The 16633-nt window shown below is 35.8% G+C and overlaps 1 protein-coding gene across 4 annotated transcripts in view; it reads right to left on the reverse strand.

The window, feature by feature from the left end:
* Positions 1-16633, reverse strand: part of YAF2 (YY1 associated factor 2) — a 65863-nt gene that overhangs the window by 40473 nt on the left and 8757 nt on the right. For 2 of the 4 annotated variants that reach the window (XM_036866999.1, XM_036867001.1), the window contains one exon: positions 828-960. The exons of 1 other annotated variant lie outside the window; for it this stretch is intronic. In XM_036866999.1, the coding sequence (XP_036722894.1) occupies positions 828-960 (133 nt within the window). The remainder of the gene's footprint in view (positions 1-827; positions 961-16633) is intronic. One more of the 4 variants, XM_036866998.1, reaches the window with a different exon arrangement.

Here is a 16633-nt window from a genome sequence, read left to right on the forward strand (position 1 = left end):
AATTCTAACATTTACATAAATAAATCGGGTTGGTACATGAGGAATCACAGAGCTCATAGTGAACCAACTATGTCATCCCTTCACATCAATAAGCCAATCCATTATGAACAATGAAGTGGTAAGTATAATTGCAACATACCCTGAATTATTTCCAAATATACCTTCAACGAAATTAAAAGGTACATTGAAAACTAGGTCAGTAAGAAGTAAAACTATGCTTGCTGTTCAGTACTATGCCAAAAGAATTTGGCCGAATTTGACATAAGCAGAAATTTTACAGTACAAGTATCTACTCCAATAAAACAAACATCACAAATAAAGGCATTAAAATAATTCAACATATAGCTTCCTCACACTGCTTTAGAACTATTACACTATTTATCAAAAGGTAATAAATATTTAATTTTTATAAACAGCTATTATGTAAATGTATACTTTAAAATTAATGTCACATTTATTCATATACCCGTTAAGAACTAGGTACTTATCATCCATACAATAAATTCTATAATCCACATCAAACTTACAAAAAGAAGCTATCCCAAACAACTTCCTCTCTTTGTAATTAAATGAACTCCTAAAGAGAAGAAATGTGGGAAAAAAATCTTAAGTCTGTGAAAACTAGATTACTTACCAGCAACTTGAGTTATCCTATTGGGTCTTTTCCCTCACAGATCCACCTCTCTTGCCCTTCTGTCCAGCATGAGAATCTTCCTGATGGGCATCCACTGGAACTGAGGGGGCATGCAGTACAGACGCATATGTAAGAAAGTTGGGGGGAGGGGATTTGGGAGATGCTAGAGACATGCTTCAGTGTGCTCGCTTACCTTCCTGAAATTGGAAATTTCAACGGTCCCTTGGTCCTCGAGGCATTCACAATAACTTCAAAGAATGTGGATCTGTGGAGATTACCCAATAGGAGAACTCCAGTTACTGGTAAGTGATCCAGCTTTTTCTTCTCTATCAGAATAAGAAAATTATTTAAATTTATTTGAGATTATTAATACATGTAGAACTACAGGGGACAGAGTTGTAAATTCATCAGATTATTATATATGAATGCACCAAAGTAAATACAGAAACAATGTGCTAACTATGAGGTCAACAGAAACTTCTGGCATTATCAGAAACACAAGGAAAAGAAAATGATTTGAATGGTTTCATTTTAAAATCTCCACTGTAACAACAGCTATATTTTAATATATAAAAAATGAGCTATCAGACTATTCTATCTCACTAAAACACCACCATCATTTTTTAATATTAGTAAAGGATAATTAGTTGATCAAAATCTACCATTTCTTAACTAGCCATTGTCACTAACATTGCTTGAATTTTGGTGTAGAGGCCACCACAGTGGATTAACAATCTGTAAGACTTCAGATAAAAAGCATCAATGCAATTCCCATTCATCACTCAATAAGTCTTTAAAATAACCATTTGTCACCTACAACAAACCAACCACATACACATATATAAGTATGTCCAAAAAAAAAAAAAAAAAAAGTATGCCAGGCCACTGATAAACAATGATGCTGATTTTAATGTAAATACTTGTACAAAGTAGTACAGTAATATTTTTGATTAACTGTTATATTTTTTATTTTTATAGCAATAAATTATTTTATTTTACTTATTTTCCATTTCATTTATTTCTTTTTTTTACATCTTTACTGTAGTTGCTTTACAATGTTGTGTTAATTTCTGCTGTATAACAAAGTGAATCAGCTATATGTATACATATATCCCCATATCCCCTCCCTCTTGCATCTCCCTCCCACCCTCCCTATCCCTCCTCTCTAGGTGGTCACAAAGCACCGAGCTGATCTCCCTGTGCTATGCAGCTGCTTCCCACCAGCTATCTATTTTACATTTGGTAGTGTATATATGTCAATGCTACTCTCTCACCTCCTCCCAGCTCCCCCTTCCCACCCACCCCCCATGTTATACTTTTTAAATTGGACCTGTCATTGAAAAACAAAAATCTATTTCTAACAGAAGAAAAGTCTCCTCAACAGAACTTTATTTCAGGTTCACATGAAGACTGCCTTTACCTTTAACTCAATACATATTAATCAGGTACATGTTCATTTTAATGTGCTAGAGCAGTGATGACTTCAAACACTAGGTCTTACTGAAGATACAGATATGTTTCAGTTATAGTCTTCCCTGCTACCATTATGCTCCTATTTAATAATTATTCCTTACCTTCAAGAAACATATGGTTTCATGGTTCTTCGTTCTATACAAAAGATTAAAGATAATGTATAGCTTTTCCTTTGTTTTAAGAGTAAACAGGATAAAATGGTGTATAAAATCATTACTCAACAAAAACAAACTGAAAATGTAATTCTAATGAAAATCTTAAGTTTCAGTCTTGTTATAAGGTAATATTTGTATTTAGTAAAGGTTGACAGCACCATGTCAACCGATTTTTCCTAGATTCCCATTTAAAGATACAAATTGTCTTGGATAGATTATATCCATTTTTATATAAATCTGAGTTTTAAAAAATAATAGTAATTAATGTATTAGCTTTTTTTTTTGGATGAGTCAGGATCCTTTGTTTTTATTTTTTTTACTTTTTTTTAACATCTTTTTTGGAGTATAATTGCTTTACATTGTTGTGTTAGTTGCTGCTGTATAACAAAGTGAACCAGCTATACGTATACATATATCCCCATATCCCCTCCCTCTTGCGTCTCCTTCTCACCCTCCCTATCCCACCCCTCTAGGTGGTCACAAAGCACCCAGCTGATTTCCCTGTGCTATGCAGCTGCTTCCCATTAGCTATCTATTTTACATTTGGTAGTGTATATATGTCAATGCCACTCTCTCACTTCAACCCAGCTTACCCTTCCCCCTCCCCGTGTCCTCAAGTCCATTCTCTATGTCTGCGTCTTTACTCCTGTCCTGCCCCTAGGTTCTTCAGAACCTTTTTTATTTTAGATTCCATATATATGTGTTAGCATACGGTATTTGTTTTTCTCTTTCTGACTTACTCCACTCTGTATGACAGACTCTAGGTCCATCCACCTCACTACAAATAACTCAATTTTGTTTCTTTTTATGGCTGAGTAATATTCCATTGTATATATGTGCCACATCTTCTTTATCCATTCATCTGTCAATGGACACTTAGGTTGCTTCCATGTCCTGGCTATTGTAAATAGAGCTGCAATGAACATTTTGGTACATGACTCTTTTTGACCTATGGTTTTCTCAGGGTATATGCCCAGTAGTGGGATTGCTGGGTCGTATGGTAGTTCTATTTGTAGTTTTTTAAGGAACCTCCATACTGTTCTCCATAGTGGCTGTATCAATTTACATTCCCACCAACAGTGCAAGAGTGTTCCCTTTTCTCCACACCCTCTCCGGCATTTATTGTTTCTAGATTTTTTGATGATGGCCATTCTGACCGGTGTGAGATGATATCTCATTGTAGTTTTGATTTGCATTTCTCTAATGATTAATGATGTTGAGCATTCTTTCATGTGTTTGTTGGCAATCTGTATATCTTCTTTGGAGAAATGTCTATTTAGGTCTTCTTCCTATTTCTGGATTGGGTTGTTTGTTTTTTTTGATATTGAGCTGCATGAGCTGCTTAATGCATTACCTTTTAAATGACCCATTCAGGCAAACAGGGGCACTACACAGACCTCAATTTCTAACTGTAATACAGAGATAAATGCCAAAAGGGCCATCTAGTTAACTAGATTCCTAGTTAACATCTATTCCCTGAAAAGTAAGCAAGTACATGGCATGAAGGTCCTACGTGTTTGGATTGATGCAACAGATACAGGAGCAATAATCCAAATATTTTATCCTTACGGTATAAGCTAGTATAAAAGTTGTCATTAAGAACTAAATGATAATTTCCAATTTTAATTTATAGCAACACATGCAGTCTCCATTTAGACTCAGATCTTATGAATTGAAAATAAAATCAAATGCATTTTTAAAAATAATTTGAGAATCAAAATATCTTGAAAATATCTTAAGGTAAACAAAAGGTTCACTTAAGAGACCAGAATTCAAAGCTGTCTGTTGTTGTTATCATAGCATAAGCTCAACTAAGATGGATTTTATCAGAACAGCTGAGAAAAGACATTCCAGAAATTAGGATACTCTATTCAAAAGTATCCTCTGTAAGCTCTAATAATTGTAACGCCCATCCACAAAAAGGTACTCCTTAGTAATCAAGAACCTAATCAAGTGTTTCACTAATGAGAACCTACTGCATAAAATCAATTTGAACTTTTGAAAAAACTGTTCAAAAAAAAAAGAGGGCTTCCCTGGTGGCGCAGTGGTTGAGAATCTGCCTGCCAATGCAGGGGGCACGGGTTCGAGCCCTGGTCTGGGAGGATCCCACATGCCGCGGAGCAACTAGGCCCGTGAGCCACAATTACTGAGCCTGCGCGTCTGGAGCCTGTGCTCCGCAACAAGAGAGGCCGCGACAGTGAGAGGCCCGCGCACCACGATGAAGAGTGGCCCCCACTTGCCGCAACTGGAGAAAGCCCTCGCACAGAAACGAAGACCCAACACAGCCATAAACAAACAAATAAATAAATAAATAAATAAAAACCCAAAGTTTAAAAAAAAAAAAAAAAGAGTTAGCTAACTTTCACTTCCACTACTACCCATTAGTTTAGACATTACATTTTGGCCGGAAGCAACTTAAATTACAACTGGTTTTGTGATTCCAAGTACATTATTTTCTAACTTTCAATTAAGATTTAAAATTCTAATGTAAGGTATTATAGCTGTGGAAAGTTGTTCGTGGTAAATCCTGGACTTGAAATCCTTTAGCAGTGTAATAAAATTCAACATCATACATATATTCACACGTATTTCAGTGACATTATTGATGGTTCATAAATATGGGGGGGATGTGTGTACCTCAGTTAACCAAAATGAGGTCAAAGGTGAATTACACACTTACTTACTAAACAATGTTATTTACAGAAACTGTCATCCTTTTCTGCTCCTTAAACAGCTCATCAGATAATCCGCTTCTTAAAGTTTCCTTTCCTTCAGCCTTATCCACTACTTAGCTCTACATGAACCCATAAAGAAACAAACAAAAACAGTACTATTTTCTTGTTAACATAAATTAACCTAAAATCAAGATGGAAAAAAACTGTATTTACCTGTAAAATAGGGGTAACAGCAGAACCTACTTCACAGAACAATTGTGAGGATTAAGTTAATAAAAATATAAGTAATGCATTTAAAAACCATGCCTGGAATCTAACCATATATCAAATTGTAACATAACCACCCAGAAAGGGAATTATTTTCAAATGATTTTATATATCTTTAAAGAACTATTAAAAAAATTCTAAGTTTAGAGATTTAGTGTTTGTATTAATTTTGGTACAGCTGGCTCTCTGTATCCAGGGGTTCTGCATCCACAGATTCAACCAACCATACATCAAAAATATTCGGAAAAAAAATTCCACAAAGTTCCAAAAAGCAGAACATGCTAACAACTATTTACATAGCATTTACATTGTATTAGGAATTATAAGTAACCCAGAGATGATTTAAAGTATATGGGAGGATGTATGCAGGTTTATGTGCAACTCCTACACCATTTTAGTAAGGGACTTGAGCATCTTCAGATTTTGGTAACCAAGAGGGTCCCAGAACCAATCCCCCATAGATACCAAGGGATGACTGTACTATAATTTTGAGACTATATTCTTTATATTGCAAGATAAAGAAAATAAGTAATTTATGGTATTGATCAGGAATCATGATGTGCAGCATGAAAGAGATACAAAAACACATTAATATTAAAAGAAGTGCAAATACCACTTATACAAAAATACATATAATTTGGAAATAGTTAAGAAAACATTCTAGACAGTAGTTACTAAGTAAATCACTATCATTATCCTACCAATATATAAATTATATCTGCTAATATTACAAAATCAGCCATTCCATTAGATTTACTAGTAAAGAAAGCTCCTCAGACCGTTAAAGTTGCCAGAAACATTTACACAAATCATTTTCCATGTTCCAATACCTGATTTTTATTTATAAGCTAGAATTTTAGAACTGCAACTGCTGACAAATTCTAAAAGGAAAGTATGAGAAAAATAGTACATATTCATGTTCTTGACTGACATTAGATGGTAAAGATACTAATATTCAATCTGTTCAGAAAAGCTGAAGTGGAGGGATGCTAGCAGGTAAGCTCTAGGTCCCTAGAACCCCTGCTCTGGACAGAACAGCTCTCCATTTATCTATTTTATATTTTGGGTTGCCTCCATAAGCTTCCCTTTCAGGAAAGAATTCTGCAACAACCACAAAAAGTTTTAAACTTCAAAGGACCGTGTGATAAGCAGCCTTTAAGATGGTCCACATTGATCCCACCTCCTGGTATGCATGCCCTTCTGTAATCTCCTCCCTCTGAGTATGGGCTGGATTTAGTGACTCACTTCTAAGGAACAGAATTTGGCATTAGTAATGGATGTCACTCCCAAAATTAGGTTATAAAAAGACAGTGGCTCCCGTTTTGGTGACTTTCACCCAGATATCTTGCTTTGGGGTAAGCAAGCTGCCATGTTGTGAGCAGCCCCATGGAGAGGCCCACATGACCAATAAATTAATGCATCCGGCCAACAACCAGAGTCCTGAGGCCTTGCCAACAGCTGGAAGCAGGTATTCTAAGGCCTGCCGACAACCCTGAGTGAGCTTAGATGTGGATCCTCCCTCAACTGAGCCTGAGAGATCCTGAGCCAGAACCACCTGCTAAACGGCTTCTGAATTTTTGACAAGGAAGGAAAGAAGGAAGAAAGGAAGGAAGGGAGAGAGGGAGGGAGAGAGAGAAGATAATAAATGCTGATTGTTTTTGGCCACTGAGTTTTGTGGTGATTTGTTATACAGCAACAGGTAACTAATATGGAAAGCATTACAAAGTAATTAGTATTAAGCTAAAAGTTGCAAAGTGAATATTAATTATGTTCCTAAAAAGGAACTCACAGAAAATATGAGTTAATGGGTGGGGGCCCAATTTGGAATTTGGTTCTTGGTTTTTAGGTCCAAAAATTCAACCTAAAGCTAAAGCAGATAAGACTCAACTGAACTATACCAACCAACCTCCTCAAACTGATTAATAAATCACACGCCACCTTCCAGGGCATTTCTTTCCCAACAAATCTGGACGGAACCAAAGCATTACAAAGAATTGCATAATGCACACAGTCTAAGTGTGCAGCAGCCCTGAAAACTGGTTGTTGTGTCTACAAGCTTTTTTTAATTGAAATTTTTTAAAGTTTAAGATGCAGTTAACTTAAATATAAAGAAGCCTACATTACTACAACCCCAGGATAAAACACCATTCTAGCAACCGCCAAATAACATCTCTCACTTCCTACCACCTCCTGTACTATGCTAAACACTAACCAATTGGCTGTGTGGTTTTTCTTTTTATATCATTTTATGTTCTAGTCATTCTTCCTAAGGATACCTTAATCACATTAATTGATCTTCAACAATATTTTGATCTTCCTAATTTGACAAATACCCTAGTCCCATAATTAAGCACCACATTTTATAAACCATATCTGGTATAATGGGATACTTCTGTAAAAAAGTAATACCCTCTATTCTTAATAGTTTCTAGTTCAAGGAAACATTTTCCTGATCCTAGTCCAAAATGTGAGAAGCATTAGTCCTTCCTTAGCTAATTATAGTTAGTATCCAAGTTAAAGATCGGTTGGCCAAAAGGTTCGTTCGGTTTTTTCCATAAGATGGCTCTAGTAGCACTTAGTTGTCTTTAACTTCATTCGAAACAATTTTGTTAGACTGTATGTGACAGCTGTCATATCATCGTTCATTTTAAAAAAAGACTTATTAAATTGGTGAATTTCTGTGTAGCCATTTTAATATTGAAGATGGAAGAAAATAAGCAACATTTTTAGCATATTATGCTTTATTATTTCAAGAAAGGTAAAAACGCAACTGAAACACACAAAAAAGATTTGTGCAGTTTTCTGAAGTTTCATGCTGGAGATTTCTCACTGGACGATGCTCCACGGTCAGGGAGACCAGTTGAAGTTGATCAAATCGAGACATTAATTGAGAACAATCAACGATATACCACGCGGGAAATAAGCCAACATACTCAAAATATCCAAGTTAAGCGCTGAAAAACATTTGCATCAGCTTGGTTATGTTAATCGCTTTGATGTTTGGGTTCCACGTAAGTTAAGTAAAAAAAAACCTTCCTGACCGTATTTCCACATGAGATTCTCTACTGAAACATAATGAAAACATTCCATTTTAAAAACAAATTGTGACAGGCAATGAAAAGTGGATACTGTACAATAATGTGGAACAGAAGAGATCGTGGGGCAAGCGAAATGAACCACCACCAACCACACCAAAGGCCGGTCTTCATCCAAAGAAGGTGATGTTGTGTATATGGTGGGATTGGAAGGGAGTCCTCTATTATGAGCTCCTTCTGGAAAACCAAACAATTAATTCCAACAAGTACTGCTCCCAATTAGACCAACTGAAAGCAGCACTTGACAAAAAGCGTCTGAAATTAGTCAACAGAAAACGCATAACCTTCCATCAGGATAACACAAGACCGCATGTTTCTTTGATGACCAGGCAAAAACTGTTACAGCTTGGCTGAGAAGTTCTGATTCATCCGCCGTATTCACCAGACATTGCACCTTCAGATTTCCACTTATTTCAGTCTTTACAAAATTCTCTTAATGGACAAAATTTCAATTCCCTGGAAGACTGTAAAAGGCACCTGGAACAGTTCTTTGCTCAAAAAGATAAAAAGTTTTGGGAAGACAGAATTACGAAGTTGCCTGAAAAATGGCAGAAGGGGGGCTTCCCTGGTGGCACAGTGGTTGAGAATCTGCCTGCTAATGCAGGGGACACGGGTTCAAGCCCTGGTCTGGGAAGATCCCACATGCCACGGAGCAACTAGGCCCGTGAGCCACAACTACTGAGCCTGCGCGTCTGGAGCCTGTGCTCCGCAACAAGAGAGGCCACAACAGTGAGAGGCCCGCGCACTGCGATGAAGAGTGGCTCCCACTTGCCGCAACTAGAGAAAGCTCTCGCACAGAAACGAAGACCCAACACAGCCAAAATTAAATAGATAAATTAACTAAAAAAAAAAAAAAAAAAAAGGCAGAAGGTAGTGGAACAAAAGGGTGAATACGTTGTCCAATAAAGTTCTTGGTAAAAATGAAAAAACATGTCTTTTATTTTTACTTAAAAACCAAAGGCACTTTTTGGCCAACCCAATACACAAAAATAACAGCTAACAATACTCTGAATGCCAACAATTATGTCAACACGATAAGGAAATCTAACTCTTACTCTGCAGTTTCAAATTCTTTTTCTCACCTTTTCTGACCATAATATTAAAATTAATCTAAAGAGATTCTAAGCCCTGTATTAATTTTCAAATCAATTCTTAATAACTATCTCTAAAACATAAGTGCATATTCTTGATGTAAAACAGATTTATTTATTTATTTTTAAATAAATTTATTTATTTTATTTATTTTTATTTTGGCTGCATTGGGTCTTTGTTGCTGCACATGGGCTTTCTCTAGTTGCGGCAAGTGGGGGCTACTCTTCATTGCATTGCGTGAGCTTCTATTGCGGTGGCTTCTCGTTGCAGAGCACGGGCTCTAGGCATGCGGGCTTCCGTAGTTGTGACTTGCGGGCTCTAGAGCACAGGCTCAGTAGTTGTGGCACACGGGCTTAGTTACTCCGCAGCATGTGGGACCTTCCCGGACCAGGGCTCAAACCCATGTCCCCTGCATTGGCAGGCAGATTCTTAACCACTGCGCCACCAGGGAAGTCCTGTAAAACTGATTTATAAAACAATGGCAAATTTTTCTAATATAATAAGTTTCAAATAGTCTGAGGTCAACAGTAATAGTGTAACCTACTGACTATATTCTAAATAATAACTTTGTTATTCAGCACTCATAAAATCTAAATTATGGACATTAAGTTAAATGAACTTACACTTCTCAAAAGAGATAACCCACAAGTGGGCTTATTAGAGCTTGTCTAGCATGGCATTAAAAGGTCACAAAATTATTTTTTGCCTTAAAAAAAAATCTGAATCATGGATAACATCAAATCCAATATACTCCACAATGACTACCACTTTACAGACCAAATATACTGTACAGTTTTATGAAAAGTGCTGTGATTTGGTTAGCTGATCTAATGTTATGATTCATTCCTTCTAAAAACAGAAGATAAGAACTTCTTCAAACTATACACGCTCCCTCGCAATTAACTATGCAGTTTTCCAAGAAAGCGTTCCAAGTTGTTGTACTTACCACTTAAAAAATTCTTGATACCAACATGGATCCAATTTTTTAAATTAATTCTATTAATTTCTATAACCAGGAGTTACCTGTAAAAATAGAGGCTTGGTGATATTTAGATAAGAATGCTCTAGATCATTAGAGCACTCTTCCTTGAAACAAGTTAGTTAGTAACATAATTTTACTCATCTCCTGACCTACCATTATTAACCTCCTTTATTAGATATAATTTAGAACTGTTGTAACTACCATGGAAAGCTTAGTGCAAGCACTATGCAGGATTACAATCTTGTTACAATTTAAAATATAAATGTTAATGCAACACTTGTTAAAATAAATATTATACAGAATGCAAAGGAAAAATTAAGATTCTGATGAAAGTAAAAGCCATTTGCCATGGCCAACCACATCCCCTCCTTTTGAAAATATTCTCTTCCCTCTATTCCCATAACATTACACTCTCCTGGGCTACTCACTCCCTACTTAATTTTTCTTTCTCCTCTATTTCTTTCTTCTTCTTTGTAGGATGCTCTTCTTCTACCACCACAAGGAAGTGATGATGTTTCTCAAGTTTCTGTCCTAGGTTCTCTTTTCTCATGCTGTTCTATCTATTCTCTCCTTGATCTGTCTAGATCTGTCTCAATCCCATGGCTTCAATTTGGTCATGTATGCTGATGACTAACAAACATATATTTATAGCCCTGATCTCCTTCCTAAGCTTAAGCCCCAAATATCCAACTGCCTCATAGATCCCCCTTCTCAGATTTCTCTCAGATGCTTGAAATTCAACAAACCTAAAAGTGAACCACTACCTTCCCCAAAACCTGTCCTTCCTCTTGTTTCCGGTCAGTGACAAGTACCACCATTTACCTAGCTGCATAATTAAGCCAGAATCCTGGGATTTATCCTCGATTCTTCCCTCTCTAAAACCCAACTTCCTATCTCTCACAACCATATCCAACCATCCATCAAGTCCTATACATTTTCTACTAAACATATCTAGAATCCATTCACTTCTCTCTCCTACTGGCATTATCCTTGTTTGGGCCACTATTGTCTCTTGCCTAGACTACTGCAACGGCTTCCACCAAATGGTTTCTCTACCGCTAGTTAAGATTCAACACAATAATCACAACTTAGAATAAAATGCTACTTGCTGTGGTTTCAACTATGCATTGTATCGATGACAAAAGAAAACATTTTTTAAACTGCTGAAAAAATTGAGTATGAAGGTAATTTAGGTTGACACAAGTTCTTTTATGAAGTAAATGGGCACAATTAGACATACTCTACCCAACTCACAGGCCGATGAAATGAAATGAAATGAAATGAAATGATGTAAATGTTCCTTAAAAACAAGTGGAAAACAGTTTAAAGCAACAACAGAATCAGATAAACGATAAAGAGCCTTTGCAGTTCAGTTAAGCATTGTCAGTACCTACGCAAGACACAATGACAGACACTGGGATTTTTTATTAATATCATTTACAATTATTACCATTATTATTAACTAAAAACTACGTTAAGTTCCTTACATCATTTATCACATTTAATCATCACCACAAAGCCCTATGGTTATATGACCATAAATGGCATGGTGGGGATTTAAACTAAAATGTGATTCTGGACTGGTCGCGCTACTCTCAAGGAGATTACAGTTCAGGGAAGGAGAGAGAAACAAAATGAAATATTTTCAATACACTGTGTAAACATAATCATCACATTTTGCACACAATGCTTTAAGAGTAATTGAAAGGGCATTCATTCTGGCCTATGGATAAAGAAATGCTTCTTGAGAGAGATGATGCCTTGAGCAATCATAAAGAATAAGAAAGAAACTGTGGAGGATAAGAAAGTACAAAGCAGAGGAAATAATATAATAAACAACAAGACACTGTGGCCTAAAAAAGACCATGACCATGCCGTCTGACCATCCAACCTTGAAAGCAGACTTACTCCTTAACTCTGACAGTTAAAAAAAAAAATGCTGCTTTTAACTATTCAATTCTTAAGTCTATATACACTGCTTACCACTATTACACTACCAAAGTACTTTCTAGATGCAAAAACTTTTACTGGTAAGGCCCAAATGTTTATGTGAAGTCCACATCAGCTTCACACACACACACACACACACACACACACACACGAAGGGCAGAGAAGAAACAGGGAGAGAGGGAGGGAGGAAAGGAGGGTAAGAGGGTGAAAATATCCCTGAAGCAATTTGTGGAAGTATCATTTTTTAGTAGAAAACACTTATTCTTATGTTCTGGTTTTGTCAGTCACCCACTAGAACCCACACATTTGACAATAGGGACTGTTATATATGGAAGTCTATTATTATATTACCACTCATGTATTTGACTGTTTCAGCTAATATTTTTTGAGGACTTACTGTATGCCAGGCACTGTGCCAAGTACTTTACAAGAATTATCTCATTTAATTCTCACAACAACACTTGGTTGTTATTATCATCTCCATTTTACAACTGAAAAAACAGGCTCAAAGTTAGTAACTTTCACAAGTTCACACAGCCAGTAAGTGTTGAGACTAATATATAAGCCCATATAGTTGAGCTCCAGAATCAAAACTCTTCACCACTATACTACATAATTGCAAGCAACTCATAAATATCGACATTCTTTTCTTTTTTTTGCTTTCCATTATCATGAGTACACATAAAAATTAAAAACAAATACACAGTGGAAAAATAAAACTAGATATATTTTCCTGCACTAAAAACATGTATAATGAAATCCTACACAAGTGGAAGATGGCAAGATTACAATTAAAATGTAAATTACCAAGGAATATTACAGAAAAGTGCTGTGTGAATCAGAGACATTAAGTTTACGAAAAGTTGGCAACAAGGGAATACTGAGCAAATTTGATAACCACATTCATATAGATGATGAAATAGCCTTAAGTTTTATCAAAAAGTACAATTTGATGACACTATGAATTTAAAATATTTTTCATCTGTAAGTTGTACTGCTCATTACTCATCTAATCAATGATTATAGAGTCCTGGGCCTTATCAGCCTTGGTCTTAAAAAAGAAAGCAAAATGTCTAAGAAGATGGGTGAGAAAAAAGGAAAGGAACAGGGAAGAAGGGAGAAAGGAAAAAGGCTTTTCAAAGGGAAAAGCTTCAAATCTCCCCACCACTATACAAAACTCATTATTAGCGCTTCCCTTTGAAATGTGAGGCTAAGAAGTCCAGTCACAATCAATCCAGCCTGTGCTGAGCAGAATTTGAGTGGTAGAAGGCTAAATGGATGGAACAGGGCAATGATTCTCAAAAAAAAAGGTTTTAATAGCAAAACTCACTTAGGAAATAAAAATTAAGAGAAATCCTAACACATAAAATGTATAAGAGCATAGATGATCTGGCTGAAGTGGAGTGTGGGAACACAAAGTCCCACTTGTTTGCTCCTATTGGCAGCCACTGAGATAATTTCAGGAGATCTCGGGGCTCCAAAGAGCACAATTCAAAACCTCTGGGCCCTTCTGAGGGAAGGACAGCTCTCTCTACGCCAAGAAACCTGTTACTTGACTCTAACTGGCAAACCCATCTCATCCTTACTCCCTTATTTCCGGCAACTTGCTCTCTCACAGGAGGCTTCCCAAAGCTGGCCCTGAAAGAACAGTAGGGCTAAAGGAAAGGATGGCTGTGCGTTCAATGCTGTGCTAACATCTCTCTGGCCTGAGAGATGTTATGATGGTGGGCATTCTTATTTTCCTCCTTATACTTTAGTATCTTCAATGAATATGTAACACTTTTATCATCAGAAAAAGAGTTATGATCTTAAAGAAGTAAATAATTCTATCCCCCATGCCCAGGTTACTTATATTCACGCTTGAAACTACTACTTTATTCAGATTTACCTAAAACAGGAAAGATTTTCTAGTAAATAAAGAAATGAGAACATTTTAGAAAGTAGGCTAGGAGACTCTGGGCCCTGGGTAGACAAAAAGTAAATAACAAAAAAGGATGGAGAAAGATGAAAAAATGACCAAAACAACTTTGCCTACTTTGCAAATACACATAAAGCTCTACTTCCTGAGCAACTACTTCTCTGGCATTGAATATTATCTACATGCTGCTGTTTTAGGTTGCTCATTGCTAGTATATCCTATAAAGGATGATTTTGTGTAAAAGAACCCTGATCAGACTATAAAATATGTAAAGATGAAGCGATTTAACTCATGTCTAAAAACGTCAGAGAACTGTATAAATTTTTTATCATACACACACATTCACATACACACATACAGTCAAATTTGTAATTTGTTATACTATTAGAGATTCTTAGAATTTATATCACAAATAAAAGAGGGAAATAATATTTACTGGGATTTTTCTCCTAAGAAATACTATGATATCAAAGAGGTCAAGATATACAGCACAATAAACGTTATTGTAAAAGACATCAAAATGAAGTTTGACATTTTAACTTCAAAAATATTTCTTAAAATAGAGAAAACAATTGACAGTCATTTTGTTTTTCATTCACTATAGTGCTAGCCCAGATTTTAACATAAGTTCTTATATCAGTTGTAAGTAGTAGGTTTAATGTTAGAAGTTTTCAAGATGTACAGCACTAGATACAGGTATAATGAAATTTACAAGAAGAAATCCTTAAGAAGTTACTTGCTACAAATTTGAATGCTACCACAGCAAGGTAATAAAAAGGACTTAGAAATCCAAACATTTGAACCTAGCACTAACCAGCTATTGACCTTGAACAGCTCAATCTTTCCAGGCCTGTTTTCTTACTTGTCAAGAGGCTACTAAGCTAGAGCCATGAGTTCCAACAAACAGAAAAGACCTCACCCAGCAGATTGCTATGCATTACCTGGCAGTTCTCTAAGACTGCAGCACAGCAAGAATCCTCCAGAGTTGAAAATCCCAGACGAAAGGGTTTGGAAACAATAGTGGCCTCAACAACTTCAAAAGTTTAAATACCAACATCTCTACCCCATACCCCTCAATATCTTCCCCCTGAAAATTATCTTATCTCTACCATTAAGGTTTCAAGAAATAAAAAATAGCCTGTCTCAGAAAATGACTAAACACTTTGGAAGCTCTTAAAAGGTTCCTTCCAGCTCTAAAATTCTCAGTAATTCTGTAAATTTCCATAATAAACAACATTACAGAACAAAATGCCTACTGAATCTTTTAAAACAGATGATTATCAACCACAGAGCATATATAACAAAAGGTAGAGATTTTAGCAATCATGAAAGCCAATAAACAAAACACTGTTAAGTGTTCAGTAAATATTTGTTAAATGAATAGTTTAGTTTCAAAGTCACAATGACATAATAATATTTTACACACTTGTAAAACCACTAACATTACAAGTTATAAAAGATAATTATTTAACGAAAATGTGTCTTAAAAAAAAAAAAACACCTAAGGTTTCATTGAATGAAAACTTGATACCCCAAAGAATGCTAATCTTTCTACCAAAGTATGTTGGCCGGATATCTAACCTTGAAGGAAAGAGGAATAAGCAAAGAAACCTAGAATAAGCATGTGCAGAATTCTAGAATTTTGTTCACTTCTGATAATTTATTTCCAATAATTCACACATGTATATAGGAGGGTTCTTTTCCAAATAATGACTTAACCTGTATCAGAATTCCAACTTTTTCAAAGCTTATTTAAAAAAAAATAATAATAACTTTTCCTTTCTAATACCTATATTCCTCTTTCAACAAACCTTTATTGAACACCTATTATTTCCCAGGCACTTAGCTAAACATCTTCGAAAAAGATAATGAAAAACTCATATTCCTCTTAAGGAACTCATAACGAGAGTAAATGCATACATCTAACAGAACTATAGTATGCTAAATGATAGAATGAAGGTAAGCATCACAAATTGACTTTGAGGAACTATTCATTCCAGGAAGAGAATACAGCCATCCTCCTCTCTCAGGTTAATTTGTCCCATTGAGAGAGAATACTCAGCTTCATGAGAAAGACAAAATCAATTCTGGGTTTATGAGGAAATGCTGAAGCTAGATAGAGATCACAATCAGAGATATCAACAAAAAACACAAAGGAAGGCAAGTTTGGGATGGGCTTAGGAGAATGTCACAGGGACTAGATATGTGAGCTGGATATTGAAGAATAAGCAGTTAATGAGGAAGGCAAAATAACAAATTCTAGAAAGATATCAATGACTAATCTTTTTAGCTTGACTGAACAATTAGAAATAGTAAAGAAGCACAAGATGAGGGAAAATTCCTTTTTTATTGAATGTCTGCCTATTTCTATAGTTATATAGGTGTCTGCTAA

Source organism: Balaenoptera musculus, chromosome 10 (genome assembly GCF_009873245.2).
Source record: "Balaenoptera musculus isolate JJ_BM4_2016_0621 chromosome 10, mBalMus1.pri.v3, whole genome shotgun sequence".
Taxonomy (NCBI): domain Eukaryota; kingdom Metazoa; phylum Chordata; class Mammalia; order Artiodactyla; family Balaenopteridae; genus Balaenoptera; species Balaenoptera musculus.